The sequence below is a fragment of the Corvus cornix genome, chromosome 3 (genome assembly GCF_000738735.6).
Source record: "Corvus cornix cornix isolate S_Up_H32 chromosome 3, ASM73873v5, whole genome shotgun sequence".
Taxonomy (NCBI): domain Eukaryota; kingdom Metazoa; phylum Chordata; class Aves; order Passeriformes; family Corvidae; genus Corvus; species Corvus cornix.
In genome coordinates, this window is record NC_047056.1 from 88452440 (window position 1) to 88478870 (window position 26431).

Sequence of the window (26431 nt, forward strand, 5' to 3'; positions counted from 1 at the left end):
CAGTCCAAAGGATTCCAGCAGGTTTTCTGTAGGGTGTATTCCCCCATGTATAAAATTCATTTCAAAGTGTTGAAGTGGGAATAGTCACTTGCTTCAAGTTCTGTAGAGTGAAAATCAGCCTGCAAGCGAATTGTTTCCATGCAGCTATGTTTGGCACACAATGTCACCTTCAGAGTTGTTTGGGTCTGCAGACTGAATTGTGCAGTTCGGTGACAACAGATGCCCAAAAGGAATTTCCTCAGCTAAAAAAATCTGCTTTTCAAGGTTCCTGGTCAGTGATAAAAGACCTTGGGGAATGCTAATCAGAGTTGCTCTTCTTACTGTTTAAGAGAATTTATTTTCTAGGTCATTTTGTTTTCACTGGGCCTTAATTTCTCCCACCCCTCCAGTGTGAGGAATGTCAGAAAAATTGTAAAAAACATGCATAGGCACACTCACACACTATTAATGTCACTGCTCTACTGACAGTTTTTCAGAATCATATTTTCATCCCTTAGCAGTGAAATCACTTATTATTTCAAATTTCAGTTCCCAAAGTATAACTCTGATGACTCCATGATTACTGATGCCACAGGACAAGTAAAAGGAATCCATAAGTCCTGGAGGTGGGGAGGGGAAGGCATACAACTGAATGACCCGTTAAGTGGATCACTAACTCCTGATACAACAGTCTTCCTGACTTCATGAGTATTTTAATACCACCTTGAAACCTCATCTTGCACTGCACCACCCTGCACCAGCACCCCTTATCTTTTCCTCTTTGGACTTCCCAGAGTTTCTAGTGAAAAAAGTGGGTTTGCATGGCAAGGTTACCCTGCAGCCCATGGTTAAGACCATGGTGAGGCAGCTGTTCCCCTGCAGCCCATGGAGGCCCACAATAGCGAAGATATCCACCTGCAGGCTGTGGAGGATCCCAGGCTGTGACCCCATGGGAAGCCTGCACTGTAGCAGGGTCTGGCAGGGCCTGTGGACCCATGAAGAGAAGAGCCCACACTGGAGCAGGTTTGATGGCAGGACTTGTGACCCTGTGGGAAACCCACGCTGGGAAGAACTGTAGCCTTGGAAAAGATTCACGCTGGAGAAGTTAATGGAGGACTCTCTCCCATGGGAGGGACCCCGCACTGGAACAGGGGAAGACCATGAATAGTCCTTTCACTGAGGAGGAGGGAGTGGCAGAGGCCTCATCCACAACCGCTATGCCCCATCACCCTGTGCCAGTCGTGCAGGAGGAAGTAGAGAATTCAGAATTCAGAAGTGAAGTTGAACCCAGGAAGAAGGGAAGGGACAGGAGCAAATGTTTTAAAAACTGGTTTTATTTCTCATTACCCTACTCTCATTTGATTGGCAGTTTTTCCCCAAGTCAAGCCTATTTTTCCCATGACAATAACTGGTTGTCACAGGATGAGCACAGACAAGCCCTGCCTTAGCCTCAGAATTCAGCAGCAGTTTAAATTTAAGGAATCACTCTGGTCTACAAGTTCTAATTATGGCAAATCAGATCTATTAATAAAATGAATAGTTTCTTAAACAGACAAGAGACAACAGGTGAAAGATCTTAATCAGAATTACTTTCTACACAGTATAAAGCTAAAGAACTACTAGTAGATTACAGCATAACATAAAACAGTGCACTACATCAAGGGACCTACATTAAAACTAGCAAAAGAAATAGTATTGATTAGGAGTCAAATGTAATTTACCACTGGAATGACAATAATGTGCACAGATTCCTTCACTTAATCCCTGGGGAGTAACTGTGAAGAGTCCCTACTCACAGGAGAAACTCCGCACAGTTCCAGGAAAATGTACAGGTTTCTCTTTGTGAAAGTTTGGAATGGCTTTTATGGTCATAAAGTGAGGTGTCTGTCAGTCAGAAATCTGGCTTATCTTCCCAGATCTCACTTCAACAGCAAGATGTTCATTGGCAGCTGGGAGGTGCCAGACCAGTGCTAACCCCATAGTGCCAAAATAACTCACTACAAGACAGCTTGCCCTGCTTGAGTTATCTGATGGTTTAAGTAACAATAGATAAGTTTGGTGGGGGTTGCAATGCCCTGCTACACTGGTGAGTGATCTCTCCCTGTCCTTATCGCAAGCCACAAAATTTTATTCTAGTTTCTCTGTCCATCTAAGGAGGAGATTGACTTAGCTGCTCTGGTGGACACCTGGTGTCCAGCCAGGGTCAACCCACCACAGCTTGGAAGACTGTAAAGTACAATACTTGGTAGTAATTTCCATTCCTTTTTCAATATTGTCTTTGCAAATAATTTGTCTTTGCAACAGGCCTGTGTATCACTTAGGGAAGACTGGCTTGAGAGCTGCTCAAATGAAAGGAATTTGAGGTTGCTGGTCAACAGCTGGCTGAACATGAGCCATGTGTGCCCAGGTGGCCAAGAAGGCCAATGGCATCCTGGCGCATACCAGCAATAGTGTGGCCAGCAGGACCAGGGCAGTGATTGTCCCTCTGTACTCAGCACTGGTGAGGCCACACCTCAAATGCTGTGTTCAGTTCTGGGCTTCTCACCAAAAAACATATTGATGTGCTGGAATGTGTCCAGAGAAGGGCAATGAAGCTAGTGATGCTCTCTACAGCTACCTGAAAGGAGGCTGTAGCGAGGTCGGGGTCAGCCTCTTCTGCCATGTCTCAAGGGGCAGGACAAGAGGAAATGTCCATAAAATGCACCATGGGAGATTCAGATTAGATATTACCAAAAAAATATAATTGAAAGAGTAGTTAGACATTGGAATATGCTGCCCAGGAAGGTGGTGGAGTCACCATCTCTGGAAGTGTTTGAGGCATCTGGTTGTGACACTTGGGGGTACGGTGATTGTGGTGGTGCTGGGTTTTTGGCGGGACTGGATGATTATGAAGGTCTCTTCAGACCTTGATATTACTGTGTCCCACAGCCGTAGGGAGGAGAGGAGAGAAGAGCCAGCAGGCAGGAATTGTGCAGCAAGATTGATTTATTTAATTATTTTACAAACTCTTTTATAGACCTTTTTCTTCATAGTCTAATTGGACAAAGGATCAGCCACCCCCTGGGTGGATTGGCTAGAAATCCTAAACATCTGTTGTCAAAATATTATGTACTGTACCATAAACATAGTCCTACAAGGTCGCAGGTGTTCATAGTTTACAGAAGTTCTGCTAATCTCTTCGTGAGAGAGAAAAGTATCCCACGGGCTTAGAAAGAAGCAAGAAAATTCTTGCTAGCAGCAATATTGTATCCACACCTTGATGGTTCTATAATTGTGTGATTCTCTGAAATATGAGTAGATCTTTAGGAGAACTGCATACTATTCATCCCACACTGTATATGGCTGCTGATCCTGGAGCCAGATACTGAGCTGGCAACTGTTCACAGGTAGACAATGTTAATATAAAAAACGTGTATAATCTGATTGCAGTTCTGTAGCCTGAAGTCTTCATCTCTTTCTATCCCTTTAATCTGTCTTAGTTTTTGCAGTGTATTGTAAAGATGTGGTCCAAGATGTATTGCCAGTGAATGCTGAAGGAACATTAATTTTAACTCATAACAGTAAATTCAAAGATAATTAAACCATTATTCTCTTTTTTCTTTGTCACTTTATTCTCTTTTTTAAGATATTTTTCAAACTATAGCTGGTTTTTTTAACTCCCATTTTTTGTGCTCAGCTCTGATAAGATGTACAACATTAGGGAAGTAAGTAATCAACCATATTGATACATTTATATAAGGGGATAACTTGCCGTTATTTGTTTGTGAGTCAGTGGGACATATCACACGTTATTACTTCTTCAATACTGGGAACGCAGAAAAGCACAATGATGAATGGCATAGAACTGGCAGAGGGACACAGGACAAGATCAAGGACAAAAAGTTGATAAAAGACTTCAGTACTCTGTCAGAGCAGTGTGTATTTTAAGCACGGTGTTAATTTGAAGTGTGTGAGCAAGGCTCATAATCAAAGACATTGGGACACGTCTCCGTTCTTTACCTCTTCAGACTGTGCACTGCAAGAGCAAGAGTAGGAATCAGTTTGGATGCTGTCCAGACAGGAAATGAAAAATAACCCAGTGAGGTTAGCTGTGCCCTCCACTATTTCAACCAGCCCCAAACATTTTACAAATAAAGTTTAAAAGGACTGTGTTTCAAGGAAAAGATTATACAATTTTCTGCAGTCTTGGCCCCATAACTTTATAATGAAAAGATGGAGAATAAAAGGAAAAGGTGAAGCAAAAAACAACAATTTTGCCAATCACTGTATTTTTCATACAGGAGTATTACTTTTTTTTCAATTTCTAAGTTAAAAATATGTAAGAGTATGGCAAGCTAGTCTGCATTAAAATCAAACTAATGAAGGTCATTACATGAAAGAAATCTCAAAGACTGTTTTACAGTGATGCACTTTTACTGATGACTTTCACTTTTTTATGTGATTGGATAAAGATCTCTTAATAAGTAATACTTATTGTCAAGAAGAAACATGATTAAAAATGTGGTATAAAATCTATAAGTGGCAGTTAGCTGTCAAGCTAGATAGATTGAGTTAGCCAGAAATATAAGCTTTTTACTCAGTATTAATTAACATTTCTAAATACATTTTATTCTCCATAGACCAGCATAGGGAGGACTATTTGCAAACATTTACTGCATGTGCCTACCTGCTAAAGATAGGGTGGTTAATTAGACACTGCATCTGACTTCTGCTAGGTGTGAGAAACTTCTTCAGCGCAGTGGAGAAAACTGTGAAGAAGTAAACCAAAATAATGTGCAATGATTTCCATTAAAAGTGCCTGTGGGACTCCTATTGCCTTAGAAAGTATTATTCCCTTTCAGGACCACATGCCTGATAGAGGTATAGCTCCATGTGGTGCTCATGCACCATTTCAGTTTGGATCCAAACACCGTGCATGCACAGGGAGGGACCAGCATGGAGGGGAGCAGGGCTGGGATATGGCATCTGGTTAACAAATGCTGGTAGTGCTTTTGCAAGTCAACAACAAATAAGGACAGTCCAACCAGAGAATTTGAAATTTCCTAAATCTGTTTGTGGGTCTGAGTTGCTCCTCTGGAGGAATGTGCCCTGCTTACTGCCGGCCTTCTGATAAGCTACCATTATGTAAGTCTTTGTTTGCCCAGATATTTGCAAATTTTTGTAAATTATTTCATTTCTAAGTGTCCTAGGGTTAGTCTTTAAAATCAGAAAAAAAAGTGTTTCCTTGATTTCACTGAGAATGAGTTCAGAATTTCACAACCATTTAGCTTTATGGCGGTGAAGACCAGAGACAAAGATCATGCAGAATGAGAAGGGGTTTCAGGATACAGAGCAGGTAGACTTCAGCCCACCTATCTTTAGAAGTCTGAAATACTTTGACTTACAACCCAATGCTACCTTTTTACTCAGTGGGGTGAAGTAAGCATTTTGGAATACCGTTCACCTGTCCTGTATAAGGAAGGTGTTTTATGTGAAATCATATCCTAAATGTGCTTGATTTTTCTACTGACATAAAGTGCAACATTAGGTGGTCAGCTGCTACGTAGACATCTATGTCACAGATCATAGAATCATAGAGTTATGGAATGGTTTGGCTGGGAAGGGACCTTAAAGGTCATTCTGTTCCAACCTCCTGCCATGGGCAGGGACACCTTCCACAGTGTCCCTCCAGCCTGAGGAATCCACAGCCTCTCTGGCCAACCTCTTGAAGGGCCTCATGTCCTTCACAGTAAAAAATTCCTTCCTGATATCTAATCTAAACTACCCTCCTTCACCTTAAGGCCATTCCCCCTTGTCCTATTCCTACAGGCCCTTGTGAAAAGTCCCTCTCCAGCTTTCTTGTAAGCCCTCTTTAGATACTGGAAGGCTGCTGCAAGGTCTCCCCAGAGCCTTTTCTTCTCCAGGCCAAACAATGTCAACTCTCTTAGACTCTCCAATGTCTTCATAGGAGAGGTATTACAGCCCTGTGATCATCTTAGTGGCCTCCTCTGGATTTATTCCAACAGGTCCATACATTTCTTGCATTGGAGGCCCTTTGCCAATCTTAATCCAGCTTTATATGGAGTGCTAGAAGGAGCGAGTAGAAAGGCAAGAAAATAACTCCCCAGTCAGAAAGCTCCAAGGAAACAGCTGAGACAATGGCGTATTTCATGCTGGGGATAAAGGGTTATTCCCTGTTGGGAATAACTTGTCAGGAATAGACTCTTCAGTGATCTCTGCCAGCAAACCAAATTACCTGGCTCTGTGGAGCTGCATGAGAGAGTTTGCTTTTCCCATTATAAACCGAAGCAGGAAAAGACAATAAACACAAAGGACTCCTTTATTTTAAAATTTTCTTGTCTCCTAAATATTTTGTGGTTTATTAAATAAATGTAAAGAAACAAACAAAAGGGGGGAAAAAGAAAGAAAAAAAAGGAAGAATACTTCACAGTAAAGGCTGCCTATGTGTCATAGCTTCCTGAGTTAGCAAAAATACAGAATTTGAAACTTCTTCAATCATGTTCAAGTAATCTAAGGGAATATGGGTGGATAAAAACTAACATCAGATTTAAATATGGGGGAGTTGCATTTTGCCTCCAATGCAGCACATGAATCACAAAGGTCTGAAACTTGAGGTTGTGTTCAGTCAGACTCATTGCCAGTGTCCTTCTAATAAGGACAAAATCACTGCTCCATATGGAAATTTCCTGTCTCCCATTTAAGATCAAGAGCAAGGCATAATGTGCCACATGTATGGAGTAGAGCTTAATAAACTGGACAGTACACTCTGTACTGCTGCAAACTCCCAGTCTGTGCTAGAAAAGGTTTGCCATGCCTGTGCCTGCACCTTTTCTCAGATGCAGGTACCAAGGCAGTGTCTGCCACTTCAGTGCCAGTACAGCAGGTTTCCAAGGCTGCAAATTTAGAAATGGATTCCGCAGTCTAGAGATGTTGATAGCATTTTCACAATTATGTGTTATTGTTTCTCCCACCCTGTAAACATTCAGGTGCTTGGATGTACTTAGACTAGTATAGATTTACTTGGGGAGTATTATAATTCTTTACCAGCATTTCCCAGTGTGGTTTGTGCATGGTGCAGCTCCATATTCCTTCCTCCCCCCGTCTCTCATCCTGCCTTCATTAATAAAGCTGTATCCAGCTACATTTGGTACACAGGTTGGTTGGAGGTAACTGCTCGAATCTTTTAAATCTAGTCCCATACCCAGTTTCAGGATTAAGCTGTCAGTCCCCTTTCTCCTCTTTTTACTAAACCATATTGTCAATACAAGCATTGTGTGATCTCTGAGCATCAGCTCCAGGAACTGACTACAGCAGCCTGGCTACTGGGTGCCAGCCCTCAGGGCCATGTAGGTACTTAGCACCAGCTCTCTATTTTCTGTACAGACATGTATAGGCTTGATTTTACTTGTAATTCATGTAGGTCCTATTCACTGTGCTGAAAATTCATCCTTTTATGATGCTTCTTTTTATTATTTCCTCTACCTGTGAAGAATTATTATTCCATAACTTCAACAGCACATCCTTATACTCACTTTCACTCAAATGCTTATCAGAGATGGCATTTCTTTTAACAGGAAAATTTCTTTTTGTATTTTCTTTTGTCAGTCTGAGTCGTGAGTAAATATTACAGTGTACTTTTATTTGTAACAATGTTACCTAGAATCCAGAAGATGGCAGTAGTTGCCAATAATTCATTTTTTAAAATAAGCTTATTTACAAAAGCTGAAAAGTAAAGATATTTATCCTCAGAGGAAAGCCAAACTATATCTGCATGTGTATAAAATATTATAACATATCAAATTATTAGTTTCATTTATAAGTTTTTAAGTTCTAAACCAGACTAGGAAGTAGAACTTGTAAATACATGTGTTAAACATTTTTCCCTAACATTGAATTTATTATTTTTTTATCCAGCTATTAATATTACTCAACCAAGTTTCAGTGGCACAGATGTCTTTGGCTATACCTCATTCCTAGCTTATTCTACAATCCCAAATATCACCTTCTACTATGAATTTCGCTTGAAATTTCAGTTGGCAAACCACCACTCAGCTTTACAAGATAACCTGATTTTTTTCACTGGACAGAAGGGCCAAGGTAAGCTTTATTTGTATTACTTATCCTTACAAGCTTTCAAATACTCATTAAACAAGTAGGATAAAAATATGAACAGGTTTCTCTTGATTATTTTTAGGATATAATTTCATTAGTGGGAAAATAATTTCTTCAAAACTGTATTGTTTTGTAAAGACAGAGTAATCAATCAGGTTGTATAAATGTTTCTTTTCATTAATGAGAAATATAATTGCTTCCAGTAATTAAAGTCAACAGTTAATGTGACGTAGTATATTTCTGAACACAATAAATGGAAACCAGGAGGTCAAGGTTCCTTTTTTTCAGTTGTAAACATAAATTTCATTGTTGATCATTGAGCTCTGTGTTATTTACATAAAACAGGAGACCCTAAACTCTGAGATCTCTCAGTGCAAGTTAACCCAGGCTATCTACGAGTAAGTTGAGCTACAGTCTGTATAGCAAAGCATTCAACTTGGTCTGATTAACACAGCTGAGAAGCAGGTCATGTAGCTTTACTTACAGCATTTGTACTAAGATTTTAGCAATACTGAAGGTATCTCCTCACAGCACCCCTCTGCAGCAAGCTGCATGGCACAGCATGGCATGGGCTAAAATAGTAATACTACTTGTGTTCTGTCCATCTCAGCATTACTCCAAACAGAAGCCATAATATTGATGAAAGCTGAGAAAAATTTTATATAATATGACACAGACATAAAGCAGTCATAGATCATAGATACTTCAAAAGAAGCAAGTAACTTATTTTTATCTTAATTGTTTCTGCCATTGGATCATGACCTAACTTTTTGGGTTTGGAGCTGTCCTATGGGATTGTTGAAGCCTAGGATGGAGGTTGGGTGATGACCCATCAGAGCAGGAGAGTGATTTAGGTATGTTAATAGAAGTCTCAACTACTATAGTAGACGCTTTACCATATCTAAAACATCACATGAGTTTTGCAGAAATGGCCCTTGACCTACAGGAACCTTACACTTATGCTGAACAGTATCAGAAAATTAATGCTTCAGAAGGATGAAGGAGGGGAGAAATTATTATTTACTGTTTTAAGATACTGAGCTCCCAAAATGCATAATTAGAAATCAATTTTGGGGAGGCATTATGCAATTACATATATATCTAACAAAACAATTGCAGGATATCACATCAGTAGTTTACAGGATGTCTTCATTTGCTATGTTAATACATTTGATATTTTCTTAGGTCTTCCTTTCTATTAAATTTCTTTACTTAAGTTCCTATACCCTCTGGGGCTTCTTCTCCTTTCTCCCTGTGGCAGACTTCCAGGAGTCAGACTGTTAGTCTATTGCAATGCAAACTAAAACTTGTTAGCTTAGAACAGCTCAGCAGTTTATCTATGATATAATTAAGTCTGCTGCTTTTCATTTGCAAAGATCCTGTCAAATTTAGCTAGCGCAGCTCAGCAAATCAGCTGCACTTTAGTGTGCCATGAGACCCTAGTACTTAATTTATCAGGTTGTTTACCCAAATTAGCCTAACACAAATTGGTATTAACCACTCTGAATGCATTTAAAACTCTACTTCTATCTGTGTGGAAATCAGAATTTGCTAAGTTTTTCCAAACTTCAGCAAAAGACATGGTCAGACCTGGTTGATCCTGCTAACTGAACTACATTCACATTATTTTAACTACATCCAGGTATAACTCCCCATGCCACATTTTATTTCTGTGACAGACACCATTTACTCGCAGGCAGCTTTTCCTTTCCCTTGCTGTTACAGTTCACTCCCAGGCAGCTTTTCTTTTCACTCACTAATCATTTATTTTTGTGGATGGATGAAATATTGTCTTTCTTTTTTGGGTAGCTGAGTAGAAACAGCGCACAGAGTTGAAATTACCTAAAACCTTTCCATCTAATCATTCAGAAAAGAGCATTCAAAAGCCTGTGTCTGCATCATTAAATTTTTATAAGAAGCTCTGTTGTAATACGAACACAAAGAAATTGCTAGAACATTCTTTTCAATGACATGAACGAGCCACCACATTCAGTCATGTTTCTGCAACCTTGGGAACTGAATTTCAAGTACCTGTTTGAAACATTTCCAATTGTAGGAAGTATAACCAAACAAAAATTATACCAATTAATTCACTGTCTTTATTCAGAATGGAGAAAATGCAAACATGAAAAATAGAACACCAATGGTATGAAATAATCTGATTCTTTTTCAGTTACAATAATCAAAAGAGAACACAAAAAAATTTGCTTAAATATAAAAGATACATTGCACTAACATTGGTCTCAGAGGCCTGCCTGCAGGGTGTACCCCGTACTGTCAAAAGTCATTGTGGAATGTAGGTCTTGGAATCATATTTGGCTGAACTGAGTTCAAAAAAAAGGTCTTACTGGTGTCATTTTTATTAATGAGAATACTAGCATTCTGGGTTTATTATGCAGTTGTCAGGCAGAAACCTGGCTTTTTATTACTTTGCATATCATTTGTGTATGTGTGTGAACACTGCAGTACGGCAGTCGGGCATTTCTGCAGCCCCGTGTCCAACGATGGGTGGGCAGCAGTGCTCCTGCCAAGGGCAACACTCAGCAAGCACAGAGCAATGAGGTGATGCTAAAATGCTGTTGGTAATTTGCTATTTTCTCATTAGTTTAAATTGTTGGGGAGACTGAGCACCCCACATTTGAACTACCAGAAAGCAGTTTCTTATCAAAAGAATATCACTTATTTCACCAAGAAAGTGCTCTTGTTTTAAAAATTTACTGAGTATTGAACAATAATGCTCTCAACAGGAGGAGCATGAGGATTTTCACAGCCAGTGATCTTCCAGTAAGGAAGTATTTTTAATATTTAATTTGCATCTTCCCCTTTCTCCATTTCATCTCATTTCTTTTAGTTAGCATTCTCTTGCAGCACCCTACCTGATTCCCCTCCAATGTTGTCTCTGCCCAAACCATGGGCATCAATTTCATGGCTAACCTCTTGTGAGTTACTGTGAAATTCTGTCCCAATAAACAGTTAAAGTTAAAAGTTGTCTCATTTATGCAGACTATTAATATTATTTTATTCTGCCCCAACCCTGACAGAGTTCAAGGCCAGGTTGGATAAGGCCTTGAGCAACCTGATCTAATCAATGGCGTCCCCAATGGCAGTGGGTGCTGGGACTAGATTATGTTTGGGGTCACTTCCAACCCCTCAACAGTCTATGATTCTATGCTTATCTTCACTTCAATTTTTTTCACTTCAAATCAAGTCTGTTCTGTAGAGTGCTGACACTGTTGCACTTCTTTAATACACTTTAATTCTGAAAAAGCATTTTAAAAGTTCAGAAACCCTTTTAAATAACAGTTTGTCTTTCATGTGCTTCCTCTAGTTTTGCAGGTCAGATCACAGAAGTACATTGCAGACACTGCTGAAAATAGAAACTTGAGTAAAAAGAATTGTTATTTTCAGTTTGGAAGTCCTTCACCAGTAATGTGCCAGTGTAACTAAAAGCAATGGAATTTCATTCAGTCATGAACAAATCATTGTAATAAAAAATAAATAGTGTTTGTGTTCTATACAGCTGGATGCAACTGCACACTTTCTACAGAGGCAGTGTATTCATATCCTTTGGAATAAGAATTTCCTTTTCTTTTTCTATATATTCCCATTGCACCAAAATAGTAACTCTATAGAAAAAACAAACTTCTGTATAGAAAAAGCATGGTGTACAGCATGTTCACTTCCAGAATATGAGATAAGGGAAATACGGCAGTTTTGTCTGTGAAGCAGCTGTGTACAGAGCTTCAGTGGGAGGACAATACAAGTAGCATTGTTTCCTGGGGAAAAGCCTAGTTTGACTTTTGCAAATGAAAAAAATTTCCCATGAATTTGAAACAGGGGCATCAAGACACATTTGAAATAAGGGCCACCATGTGACATTGGAAGAACAAATAGGAAGAGACCTTCCCTGGAACAAATACAAAATAAGACAGCCTTATGAAAACAGAAGAAAATATCAAATGAAATACAGTGTACAGGCATGAAATTGAGCACTGAATTGCTTGAATTCCCAGGAGAGTTGGAAAAGAAATGGATGGCTTTGAATTTCAATTCAGGACATCCTAAGGCAGGAGTGAGAACATTCTTCATTTTCACCATTGTTCGTATCCTGGTTCTTTTACCATACCAAATGTGTGTGCCGAAGAAAGGTTGGGGTTGATAAAAAGACACAAGCTGATCAGGTTTTGTCTAAGCAGTGGTGGTTCCTCTCTTGCCTGCATGAGAAGAGAGACTGGATTCTCTTTAATGATGCCAGTGTAAAAATGTGTTTATTTGGATGACCAGGAATAGGTCCAGGAATTTAACTCTCACTCATGGGCTTTATGTCAGATTTAAAATCCTTCAAATGAGATTTTACACTATAGTTACTAAAAGCACAAACACTTATAGCATGCAAGCCTAAATGTAAAGAAATTAAATTATTTATGGCAAACTGGCAAATTAATTAGTTCTAACCTGAAAGTAAAGAAGGCTTAAAGAATTAAAGCGCTTGGCTGACCAAGGAAATTCCATCAATGAACATCCTAGAGCCATCTTAATTGGGGGCAGGTGCAATAAAGTCTCCAGGTGCTGTTGAGTCAAGGGCAGCTGAAGGAGCTTGACAGAAGCTGCTAGAGCTTCTTCACACCCATGCCCCTGTTACTCCCCTCGCCTCAGAGCAACAGGTGGCCTCTGGTTTTGAGGCTCTTGAAGTACTTATAATGATAGCTGAAAGCATCCTGGAATAGGATTAAGTCAGGGCCTATTCTCACATGCAACTTGAAATTTCAATTTTTTTTTTTTTTTTTTTTTTTTTTTTTTTTCAAGTTTTTAGAGAAAGTTTAAAATTTATTCGTGTTCCAGGCAGAAGGAACAGCAATGACTGCTAAATCCACCAGGGTTGGCAGGTTTTGTCAATGTCACTAACTTAACTGTAGTATGAAAAAGATCTTGCTCCAAAAAGCCTATAAATGTTTAAAATTTCTGCAGTTTCTGTTTTAAATCCACAAGAATACTGGAAATAATCTTACAAGTTAAACCATTAATATTAGAAATATATAGGAAACTAATAACCTTCCTGGCTAAAATTTTGCTAAACATAACTTCTCAGTGGATTTGGAGTATATCTTACACATTGGTGTTCACTAAATCCTGGAATAAGTAGTTATCCTTTTTTTTGTCTTTTCAGGTGTGAATGGAGATGATTTCTTGGAGTTAGGCCTCCGTAATGGGAGAATGGTATATAGCTACAATCTAGGTTCTGGCACAGCAACAATCATTAGCAAACCACTTGATCTGACACTCAATATTCATGTCATCCATCTTGGCAGAAATCTCCAGAAAGGCTGGCTGAAGGTAAAAAAGCAATTCCTTTAGAAGGATAGAAGGATAGCTTTTAGATGAAAGTGTTCTCTGTGTTTTTTCACATTTTATATAGAAAATCTAATTTTTTTTTTCTGCTTCCCTGTAAAGCTGGGAGGATTGTCTTCACTAGGAGTTCCTAAAAAAAGGCAAATTCCTTTGTTGTAACAAATATTAATGTTTCATTGAAAGGTGGATGATCAGAAGAATAAAACTGTCACATCTCCTGGGAGACTGGTTGGACTCAATGTCTTCAGTCAGTTTTATTTAGGAGGCTATCATGAGTATACTCCAGAACTCCTACCAAAGGGACCCAGATTTAAGAACGGCTTTCAAGGTAAAGATTACACCATTTTCAATTCCTTTTAATACATGCATCATATTGTAGATCTTCCTTTCATAGGCAACCAAAACAATCTCTGTCTTATCAGGAAACAAACTAGAACCTCCTTGGCTGAATTTCCTGTGGCTTTTTCATTATTTCACTATGATAACTAAGAAACACGATGCAAAAAGAGGCTTTGCTAAATAATTTTAATACTTTCTGTTTCTGCTAAAATGGAAGTTTGCCATTGTAATGTTTGCCATGTAATCTCTTCTTATGTGTCCCTGTTCTACAGCATCACTTCAAAAGGGCTTCCTTTCTCTGTAGTAGTTTAGATTCTTCTCCCAATGTGACTGGCAGTGCTAGTTTGGGTAATATCTTTCATGCTGAAAATTTCTTTCTGAAAGAAATCTTTTTTTTTTTTCCTGGCATTATGATCTTGGTCTCTAGACAGGACTTAGCTAATTCCTCTTGCAAATATTTATCTAGCAGATAATAATTCTTACCTCAGAAGTGATATTTGAAGCTTTGTTAATCTGTTTTCAGCTCCTACCAGATCAGCAATGAAGCAAAAGACTTGTTCATAACAATTTATTTTTGTTCTTTGCTTCCAAAGAAACAATGTGCTTGATATTTGCAAGGTAAAATTTCAATTCATTTTGAGCACTGGAAAGCCTTTCGATTGAAAAGAAAACATTTTGCAATAGTAAAGCAGAGTTTGAGTTCTCAATTATGAAAGTGAGGGTACATTATGAAAGGCAAGCATAGCAATAAAACTCACTTTCGTACACTAAAACTCTGCATTTCCATTAAGATCATGTAACCACTTAATTTCCAGCTATTACTTTTTCTTCTTACACTGAAATTTCCTCAAAATCAATTTCATATCCTATAGTCAACTTTTCACTCAGAATATCATATGAATTAACATTTCATCCATCTCTGTCTTTTCAGGAAGTATGGATTGTGTAGTTATACCTTTCATAGCCTCTTAGCAGGTTGCAAATTGGCATATCATAAAGCATAATGTCTATGTGAGTATTTTAATACTCATACTTTAATATGTGAAGAACTTTTGAGTGTTATAAACATGCTAATGTTAGGGGTGACCAATAGGAATCTCTGGTGCTTCACTTTAACCACAAACGTGAATTTTCCAGGTTCCTCATGTTCCAAATACATTCTAATGACGAAATTTCTATAAATTCAGTATGAATAATCTTTAAAAAACCAGAAAGCCCGTGTACTGTTAGTTACCATACTATTTCTTGTATTTACTGCAAAATTTTGGCAAATGTAGCACATAAACAGTTTTCTCTTTGTCCCTATCATTTACAGTATTAAGTCTACTACATTTGCTAATTCATTCCATGCTCCAGTTCCCAGCAGTAGCTTGTCTCTGTCAGCACACTGACTTTCAAGGAATCTGCACTTCCCTATGACCAATTTCTTATGATGTTTTCTTAAGTAGTCAGCATCTCATTTGTTCTTCTAGCTCAGAAATCTCCCAAATTTCAGCTCTCAGGATCTTCAAGTTCAGAAATAAACCTCTATAGACTTTCTCCAGAGTGGGAACTGCAATACCACTGACAGAGAGGAAAATTGTGAACTATTTTACTTCAGCCAATCTACAGCTGTAGGGAACTCAAAGAAACCCTGGAAGTGACAGCCAAGATAAATTTATCTAGCACATAGTTGATTAAACCACTCAGACTTTTGGAAACCTGCTGTTGGCTGCTTTTAAAGACATGATTTATTAAAACCATTTTGCTTCTAATACCAGAGTGTACCTCTCCTTTTGTAAGAAATCACTACTGGATGAAGAAACATTGAGGCCAGCCATACAGCTGCAGACTAAATGTCCCCAGTGTCAGTGTGCAATAATTTACGATTTTTACTCTGTACAACTACAGTTTCAGACCATTTCCTCCCTGACCTGCATGCCTTTAGCATTTTTTCAAGTAATTTCCATAGAGGAGGAGTAAACTGAAGATAAATTTATTTAATAAATTGTCATTTAATAATCAAAAGTTGTGGAATTTTTAATTTAGGACGTGTGAATCAGCATGTAGAGATCCTTTTGAAAGGCTGAAGGATGTTTGATGGTACTGTAAGCAATTTGCAAAATTTCTTTGAGTGCCTATGAGAAGGTGAAGAAACTGGTAAAGGTAGAGGTCAGATGAAGCAGCCAAGTTCATGTGGACTTTGAGGTCCTTTGTGCTTCATCTGAATTTGAGGCTCCTTGGGGGGTTACAGGAACCTTTTGTAAATGAGAGGGTTTACTTAACTGTTTAGCTTTTTTTCATTTCCTGTAACAGTGTAATTAAGGTATGTTGTGAGTTTTCTGATCACACTGCAGATGATCTAAAAAGTAAAATGTGGGGTGTAGGTAGCTGAAAGTCTTGTGGCCAAAGAGACTCAGACTGGTCATTAATGGACAATCTGAAGTGGGATTATAAAACCAACTGACTCATGTTCATGTACAACTCAGCACTATGACTCACCTACACAAAATGAGACAGAGAATTATTTGGAAAAAGCTGGAAGATACAGCTGAATTTCCAACCCTTCCATCTCTGAGAGAGGCAGAGAGAAATCTGGTGTCAGGGACAAAACAAGAGGGAGAGTTCTGAGGTTTCATGTTTGGTGCTATCATGAATACAGGATGCAGTCTCTAGCCATAGATGCAATTGATGGAGACAGGGCTTTCATCTAGAAATAAGTGAGGAGCAATGAAAGAGGAGCAACTGATTGTTCCTGTGATCCTGTTTATAAGCAGGATGAAGCATGGCTATAGAAGTAATCTGATGTTTGACAACAAATACTATTAAAAGGAGGAGTAAATAGGCTAAAGAAACTCTTACCACAAATCTGAAATGTTGAAGAACCTCTTCCATGCTGAAAGAGCCACCTCTTCACATAAATGATTTTGCAAAATAAATAAAATTCCAGGTACTGCAGTCACTTTTTAAACATGGAGTAAACCCAGAACACAGTTGAGTTCCAAAAAGATACAAATATAGCCTTTCAGTCAAAGTTTAAGTTCATAATAAGTTAGAATACATTGCAAGCCTGTCAGGGTTAAAGACAGGCTATCTTTATGTTCCTGCACCACAGATGTCACAGAAGGAAAGTGAGTTCTGAACCAGCTTTTAGTCAGTGCTGTATGATCCACACAGGCCCTCTGGGTGTTTGGGTCACAGCTTTGAGAAGTCCTGAGGAGTCACTGTGGGGGCCGTCTTTTAGACCAACAGCCCACTACTCACAAACAGCAAAGAAAAACAAGGGGAAAGCAAAGCATTTTAGGATAGGTAGGATTTAAGAAATCTGTAAATTCAGTACTGCATTCAGATAGAAAATATTTTATCAATGTGTCTATTTCTGTCAGTATTCTTGCTGCATTTTTAGTACATCTTGAAAATGCCTGCTTTGTGTACTTTTTAGTCAAATTAGTACCAAGTGCTTACAAGCGAGTAAGGGATTCTAGCAAGAAATTATGGAAAAAAAATCTTTGTGTGATAAGGATATCTCAGAAGAAATAAAGAAAAAGTAAAGCAGAGTAGTGAAGTAATATATTATATGATAATCCATCAAATTTATGTAATCCATTGTTCGTGGCTCTTTAGTGGTTTATGAGCTCTGCTAGACTGGGGTGAAAGCTATAAAAGAAATTGATGATAAAAGAGGTCAATAATAGAAAGGCCTAGGTGTGGTCTAAGGAGTCACAATTCAAAAGATTGCAAACAAAAAGGTAGTATACCATCTGTGGGTGTACAGTCTTGGTATCTGATTTCAGTTTACTTGCATAAAACTCTGATGTTCAGACTCATGCCAAGTTTAACTCACAAAATTGGGAACTTTGAGTTCCTCTTGCAAACTTGGCTGTGTCAGAAAACCTCTCCATTATTCAGAATAGTTGGCAGTCTCTCATTAAAAGGGGCCCAGAACTGGTGAAGCAAAGGGAATTCAGGTCAGAAAGAAGGCACATTCATCAGCTGATCCTTCTGCAGAAGGTTTTATAGTGCTTGCCACAACAGGCTCAAATTGCTGCTGTGATTCATTAAATAAAAGATTCAGTTGAACTTAGAAAGCTGGGCCAAAACACTCTTGTACCTGTTACATGGTTTGTTTACCAGCACTCAAAAAGTGTTTCTAACCTAGATGGCACAGTTAAACTGTGGTTGGTACAGTTAAACTAATCATCAACACAAAAGCCAGCTTATTTTCCATGATGACCTTTAAGTCCTTCGGGACTCGCTGTGCTTTCCATTGTTTACGCAGAGCTCTGGGCTGCTTTTTCTTAGCACTCCAGTAAGATCCAGGAGAACAGAACATGCTTCATCTGCTACTGAAAAAGAGATGAAACATTAGTTAGGATTTACCAAGCATAAGGTGGCCTAAAAAAACAACCCTGTAAAAAGCAAAAAAGCAATAACACAAAGATTGCAAATAATCATCAAAGTAGGTTATTTTTAAATTGCTTATTATGAGTTTCTGAATTAAGTTATATGTCAATACAGACAGAGCTACAAAATGTGTGAAATACAGAAATAGCTGAAGAAAGCTACTTTCAACTACATGAAACTGTAGTTAAATAGTTATCTTGCTATAGATATTACTTATATTTTGTTCCAAACAAATTAAGTGGCTATAAAAAAATCTCATTGTACATTCATTGGGTTTTTCAGATGCAAGCCTTTTCCTTATGTGATTTCAGTGAATCGTGCAAAAACTCATATTAAGTGATGTTTTTAAAATCAGTGTAATGATTACTTACAATCTCCATATCATATCCTTTCCCTGCTTGTAATATTAAGCAGAGAGCCTCTGGCATGCACTGCTGAATACCAGCTCTTCTTGTGATTTCAGTCACTGTGGGAATTCACTATGTCTCAGCTAAATTCTATAAATCAGGTTTAGAAAGGTATGAGCATTTTCAAATACATTTATGTACTAGTATAACTAAAGTAGTTTAAAACCTGATTTTTAGTTTGAAGTTATATATATATTTATGTATAAATCTGGATGACATTTCAAAATTGCTTAAGGCTACCTTTAAATGTGGCTATACATCACTTGGATGCTGAGGCATATTTTGAAAAGTCACTTAGGATTTGATCCAAAAATATATACTCTGTGGCATCATTTTCAGTTTTTCAGTATAGAAATAAGCACATGGATCCATAAACATGATTCAGAAATACTGATGACTTCAGCTGGACCCATAAGGCTGACCACCTGTGACAAAGACTCTGCAAAGGGGCAGTCCATGGAAAGCTCACAGGCTAAGCAGGAGCTGCTAGGAAGTAGCAAGCAGGGAATACCTCTTCTTCACTCTGAAGCTTTAGCTCCTCATTTTGCTCAGGATACCAAGGTATTATGAAATTAAAAAAAAATCAGAGCATAGATCCAGGGACTGGCACTCAACCGTCTTTACAAATAAATTATTACAATATTCCCTGACAAACATTTGGTCTGTGACAATTATTGGTTTCCTAAACAATTCTTTGATGTGTTTAGGGGCTTAGAATAATCTTTGGACCATTTCCCAGTGGTAGTCTGCATGCAGCTGTACTGTTCCGGAAAGTAATAAAAGTTTGATAACAATTCTATTACAGCCCCAGAAGTGTTTACTTTACTAGTATATGTTACATTTTTAAATTATTTTTTGAGATTAAGGGCCTGAAGGAGCAGCCTACATCGACCTTAAAATGTCACGTGTGACATGATCTGCATGTACCAGGGACTTGAGAAGGGAAGAGTTTGAGTCATTACCTGAAGGGGTCCTTTTCAGCCTACAGAAATTCAAGTCCACATTCCTTGCTTGCATTCTATTATTTGGTGCTGTCTGGATTGTATTATATTTTATATTAAGCAGATCTTGCTGTATATTCTTCTCTTTTTTCCTGGTTTGTTTTTTTCTCTTTTTTTTTGGTGTTTTATGTGTTTTTGGGATTTGTGACTTCTTTTATCTGATGTAGATGCATTCCTGTAAGAGCATGAGTGTGTAAACACAAAATTGCACCTAGTCACTGACTTTATAATCTGTCTATTCCCTGAGAAATTATTTCTTTTGTTTTACCCACCATTAAATGAAGGACTTCTGATCATCCGCTCATTTGCCTGAACAGAAAGCAGCTGGCCTACCTTTTCCTCCTGTAGATGGTATGGTTGCCCATTCACTGAAGATATTCTGGTGGAACCCATTCACTGAGGGTTGACACTGTTCTGCTGTTAGGTTTGGTTTGACTTTTGCTATCTGTTTTAAAGCTAATTTCTTTCTTTCTTTCTACTTTTGAGGTTGCATTTTTGATGTTCAAGTTCGCACCAGCCTCAATCAAGGGTTTAAATCACCAGGAACTCCAGAAGGACACCCCAATTCTGGTCGCAGTGTTGGACAATGTGAAGATTCCCCATGCAGTTTAATAAAATGCAGAAATGGTGGGAAGTGCATAGAAACTGGGTCTACTGTTTAGTAAGTGTATATATATATTTAGACACAGCATAGACTGTCTCTAGACTAATAACTATGGTTATTTTAGTGTGTTCATAACAGAAGGAGGCTATAAGAAGGAAAGAAAGCTGATAAAAGTTCATTCAGTTAGACAAACACATTAAAATATTAAAATATTAACGTTATGTTAGGACCATTTCTGGGGAATTTTTTAAGAAATTCCATGGGCTGGTTCTGCTCCACTGGAGTCACAGGCATCCAAACTTACTAGGAAATTCATAGGAAGAATTAGATATGTGACATTTTTTTAAAACTAAGTGAGCGGCTGGGATAGCAGAGAAGAAGTAGTGAAGAGGAGAGCTTGACTGTGTTAATGTCCAAATGTGGTTGATGGGGCAAAAATAGATAACTTTTTTTTTTTCCTGGAAATTATTATTTTCCATTAAAAAAACCCTTGTGGGGTAAACCACTGACTGTCCAACATCACAAAGTTCGGAGCCAGTTTAAATCTGTAGGAGGTCCAAACATTGTTTGAAGTTTGTCAGTGCATCTATAAGCTGCTCACCTGGCTGATCCATGGCATAAGAGGGGGCAGCCATGAGAGGTTCCCCAGAAGATGAGTCTCTGGTCTTTCATGCCTTGTCTCTCAGTGTAGATGGAGCTGAGTGCCCAGGCTGTAAAGCACAGAAGAAGGAAGTACATTTGCAGTTCCAAGTTGCTATTGAGTGTCAACACTTCCATTGTAATAAATCTTGTTTTCAAACACTTTGTAACACAGATGTAAAACCTTTGCTGATGAGCATTTTTTATTTTAAAAGTATCTGCCAAGATTAATTATACTCACTTCCCCTTATGTGCTTTCACATATATTCACTTATTTCCACATATTTGCATAATTTTTTAAAAAGAGAAAAGTGCTGATTTAAAACTTGTTAAGATACTGGCTGAAAACATTGCAGACAGCAAGACAGATTAGAATGAGAAAACAGGCTTTGCACTGTGAAGCCTTTGTGTATGATGCTTCTTAAAACAACAAAAAACTGTCGTTCTGTGTGCTACAAAGAAAAACATTTGCATATCTGTCAATCTAAAAACAATCTGCTAACTCTGTATTGGAGAGAGTATTATATGGTAATTGGTTGTGCTGCCAGTGACACAAATCTTCACCTGTAAGAAAACTGGTACAAAAAAAACCTGCTTCTAAAGCTAGTAAGCTGTACTGAAATTTGGAAAATTGACCCCAAGATTAGCACACAGATTGATCCCCATTTCCCCTATAAGTGTATTTATATTCTCTTAAATACAGTAATGAAGGAATCATTTTAAAAAAAAACATGATTTGGGATTGCTTTCTGATTGTTGCACTGCTGTATGTCCCAACTCCTGCACTTTGCAGGATCCTCCCAGAGCTGTTAAACCCTTGGCATTTGATCTTTCTGAGGAACAAGAAAGGATAATGGCCCTCTTTCCCCTTATGACCATATTAGAGGAGATACAAAACCAAAAGACAAAATTCATAAATGTGGTCTGAAGCATCCCACTCCCATCCACCCACCTAAATCCTTTCTTCAGCAACTTACTCAGCTGTGCTAAGTAACCTTCATATCTGTAAGGTGAACCACCACCAGCAGCATCGAGAACACATTTGGAAAGCAGGTGGCAGGCTAGAATGGCAGCTGGTGACAGAAAAACATTGTGAGCTTGGTATTATAGGCAATGTTCTTTTTCATCATTACAATTCATGTTCCAGATTAGTTTAGGGATTATTCTAAAATTTGGGGGCACTGGGGGGGAGAAGGGTGGTGGTGTGATTTGGTTTTTCTGGGGTTTGTTTGCTTGTTTGCATTTGATTTATAGTGACCTACTACTGAATTCTATTCCTGTCCCCGTATTTCAGGACAGCTAGGTCTTCACACTGTGTATATGTGCATGCATGGACCAGTAATGGTCACTTTTTCCTCTCACAGAAAAAGTGAAGCATTGCCAAAGAGGCACGGATGTAGCTTACAAATAATTTCTGTCAAAGTACAGTCGCTGTCAATACTTTCTCAATATATTTTCTCAGAGGGAACTTCTTTCTATTTTCAAATCATGTGTGTTCTTTTGAAGAGCAGAATCCTTGAGGGAACTGGATTTGTGTTCAAATATTTTCTCTGCTGAAATGAGATCTCTCCAGAGGTTTTGGTTGCTGTTTTGAGCTATTTTTATGTCTTGCTTTCACCACCCTGCCAGAAAGTGTGCAGTGCTGTTAAGCTGTAGACTCAGTTGCTATAGGGATAATGCTTTGATTTAAATAGAAACAGAAATATGCTGCATTAATCTTTACATTCTGGCCAGCAACAGAGCACAACTGCTGTGTTTTAACAAAAAAAAGGGGAAGTACTTGAATAATAAAATAAAGAATATCATTTTCAAGGGACAATAATATCCCCTACTCTTTTATTTATGGGACAAAATCATAGAAAATAGAAAATTGCATATAACAAGATTGTCTGTGAGGTGTTATGGCTACTTCTTGTTGGTGAAGTAAGAAAAAAGTGTGTCTTGTGTGCTGTTTGAACAGAACATCAGACAAAATGGAGAGGATTCCGTCTGCTAAATGTAAGCACATAGTGTCACTTTAGACACTCCTGGGTAGACGTTTGGCCATCAGCTGCTGCTTCAGAAGAGCTTGGGACTTGAATTTTCTGTCATATCTCCAAGCTTCATGTGGATTTCTCAGTACTCTATAGCTTTCAAAGAGCAATAGCCACTCAGATTTCAGAAATTAAATCATACCCCATATGTGTGGGGTGCCCCATAAAAGGAGCTGCTGTAGTCTCGTTATTGGGCTAGATTCAATTAAAATAAATTTGCAGTGCAAGGACAAAATCAATCTGTAACACAAGGACATACTTTCATACTCTATAAGGGAAAAGATATTTACCTGTTTAATTGTTTTGGTTTAAAACAATACAAATTTCTGTTTTGGGGGTGAATTTGCTATCTAAAATTTTTATCCAATTTGCCTTATTTAATAGGACACTTTTGCAGCATTCCATTATTCTCTTTGTTTAGACACAGTTGATTGTCTTCCAATCTCATTTTCTTCAGGCTCCATTTTTACCTCCTAGCCTGAAGATAGACTGTGTTTTGTTAATGCTCTGTTTTTCCACAGCGTGAATTTAAAACCACTCTTATTTAGGGATCTCCTCCTTTCCTCAGCATCTCTCAGTTCCACTACAAAACAAATTCAAGAACTATATCCAGAAATCCCCAGTGGACTGGGCAGCCTGATGGGGCCAATACATGCCAATATGAATTTGAGATGTCCTGCACTATCTGAGATTCTTATATGATGTTGAAAAATGTTTCAGTTCCTCCTGGAAAAGTGGTTGGCGGTCCGACAAGATACCCTAAGAAGTTTCAGATGTCACTAAACATCTGCCTAATCTCAGTTGGTCTAACTAATTAGATAAATGAATTAAGCCTCTGATCTCCATTGAGTATATGCCCATCTTACATATAGAATCCCAAATTCAGGTGTCAGAATGGGCAGACCTGAACACCTCCTTTTCTGCTATAAGATACTTGTTTGATTTGACACCACATTTGCATAACTGTGGGAAATTCCATATTTGCTAGCATTGAAATGACATTTTAAACAATATATTTTCTATATTTAGTAGAAGAATGGGTTTTGTTTAGTTTAGGATCTAAGTAAACTTTCCAATTCTTTGCAAATCCTTTAGGACCTTTAGTTATTTCCTTACAAAGTTCAAGAAATGCTTCTAGTTTGATCAGGATTTTGTGTAGGAACAAACAGACACATTTCTTACATAATTCATGTGTAAGGTTACTCTTCATGAATTTTTTTAATGTTGCCTGAATTTTTGTAAAAATTTTGTGTTTTGGTTCATAACCAACAGTGACACACACTTGTTGTCCTTGGTTATGTAGAAACTGTGTTATTTGTTTGAGAGCTAATTTTGGCTTTGGTGAGGGACTTCAAACCTGAAAAACCATTCTATGAATACTGCATGACACTGTTAAGCATTTGACAAGAAGCAAAGAAGAAAAAGCCATTAAATTAAACAATTCTTGATCTTCCTAAATACTAATATGTCAGAACTTGAAGTGGTTTTTGAATTTCCAGAATTGAAAGTGAGTTTCTTTTGCATCCTGAGCTGGCTGAATTTGCCCTGTACATACTCTGGAGTGCATCCTGTTAAGAGTCCTTTGCAAAACTAGGAGATTCAAGATTATACAGCTAGTTTTCAGACACACTATCAAAGTTGTATTTGAAAGCCTTTCTATCCTTTCCCACCTAAAAATATGCTTTAAAAAAAAAAAAAGACAGTTTGGTGGTTGTTCCTGAGATACTGGTATCTGAAGTATAGAAGAATTAATTTGATTCATGTTCTTCAAAACGCCTGAAAATAGGAAATTGTGTTGCAGTGACATTATCTTCTAAGACACATAAACCTTCTCCAGGCAAGCTAAATGTGTAGGATCCTATCACAGTCAGTGGAGATCCAGGCCTTTCCAGTTGTCTAAACACTGGCATTCTAATGGCACAGGTCCTGGGATACCCTTCTGGTCTTCATAGGAGCGCAGAAAAGGAGGACTCCAGAGGAGCACAAGTCTTCCACAGTTCTTCTGTCTTATCTGCTGGCTCACACGTCTCTCAGACACACCATGGATCAGGAGGCAAATACAATTAGTCTGTGTTGAGGCAATTGAATGCAGGGCTTTATCATTAGGGTCATGCATGTGCTGGTTTGTGGGATGGATAGTGCTCCAGTTCCTGAGACTCTTTCCATTGGATTGTTGGTGATTGAGAGACAGGACGTAGCTTGATGCAAGCAAAAGCCATTTATTGTTTCTACAGCATGGCTTATATACTCTTACAGCCTTCAGAGAAAACTTTCCACTACCTTAGTAAAAAACAGCAACATTCATGTTTCCTAGCAACATTGATTAACTACCATCTTTCATGATTTCTCTTAAGCAAAGCACAATGTAATACATAACGTTCCTTCTACTCAATCCTTCAATTACTTGCCTGCCGTTCCCATGACTTCTAGCCCACTAAGGTCAAGATATCCACACCTGCGGTACTTTCTGCTCGACTTCCCCACTGCCTCTCCATACTGGTTCATCACTGATTACCATATGAGCTCAGGCAGTTACTCAAGGCTCCTATTGCCTAAACTTGAGCATTCAGTGGTCTCTGTCAGAAACTTGTCTCCCTGGCCAAAAGCTGCCTCTCTCATATACCTCTAGGGCAACTGGAAGCCAGCTGGGCACCTGATGTAACATAAAATTAACTGTCTTGATCTCAGAATGAATCTCACCTCTTATACCTAAAGAAATACAAGAAGCATCTGGATTATGCTGTTAGTCATACAATTTACTTTTAGGTAGTTCTGCAAGGAGCAGGGAGTTGGGCTCAAAGATCCCTATGAGTCCCTTCCACCTGGATGTATTTTGTGATTCTGAGTGAGTCTTTAAATCCCTGAGAGTCAAGTCACTAGTGCAAGCTATTGGGCTCTCCTGGTCTGGAAAAACAAGCAACCAAAATCAAGAAGATATAGAGAAAACTAGACCAGCATGGCAGGCTGCACGATGGAAAAGATTTGAAACATTGCCTTTTCCTTTATCTCTTTAAAGATTAGGAAATTTTGGATCTAAGCTTCTCAATACCAGTCGAACTTGCTTAGGCGTGTTAAATAGGCTTCATTTGTTGATAGACCATTGCCACTGTAATGGCCAGAAAACATGGTCAGCTCTGTGCAAATGATTTTCAGTTAATTTAAAAACCTGACTTCTCTTAGGTCATAAAAGACAAGAAGAAATGTAAATGGATATATGCAGACACAAGCCAGGGATAGGGGACGAACCCTCATGTGTGATGCCCAAGAGCAGCAGCATCAGCTCCAGCAGCCTCCCTTGTGGCACAAGGAAGGGGCACTGCTGTTTGCACTCAGGGAGTTAAATCATTTCCCCTTCTCAGTATCTTTCATGCATCAAAGCATAACATTTATAGCTGGGACAGAAAGCATTCTCATGCTGACTTTGATGAATTGAGGTGCTTTTGCTTTTGCAAGGTCCTGTCCTCTCTTCCCCTTCATTCCAAATAGCTGTTTATCACTCTGAAGGGTTTGTTGGCTGTGCTTTGTTTACATGTTGTCTGATCTGAAGGTTTAGTGAAACAGCGGTTTCACTGGCTCCTCATTATG

The 26431-nt window shown here is 38.4% G+C and overlaps 1 protein-coding gene across 1 annotated transcript in view; it reads left to right on the forward strand.

The window, feature by feature from the left end:
• EYS (eyes shut homolog) overlaps positions 1 to 26431 on the forward strand; it is an 852840-nt gene that overhangs the window by 803115 nt on the left and 23294 nt on the right. The window contains exons 43-46 of the mRNA XM_019287512.3: positions 7894 to 8076; positions 13259 to 13425; positions 13624 to 13768; positions 20057 to 20231. Coding sequence (XP_019143057.3) covers positions 7894 to 8076; positions 13259 to 13425; positions 13624 to 13768; positions 20057 to 20231 — 670 coding nt within the window. The remainder of the gene's footprint in view (positions 1 to 7893; positions 8077 to 13258; positions 13426 to 13623; positions 13769 to 20056; positions 20232 to 26431) is intronic.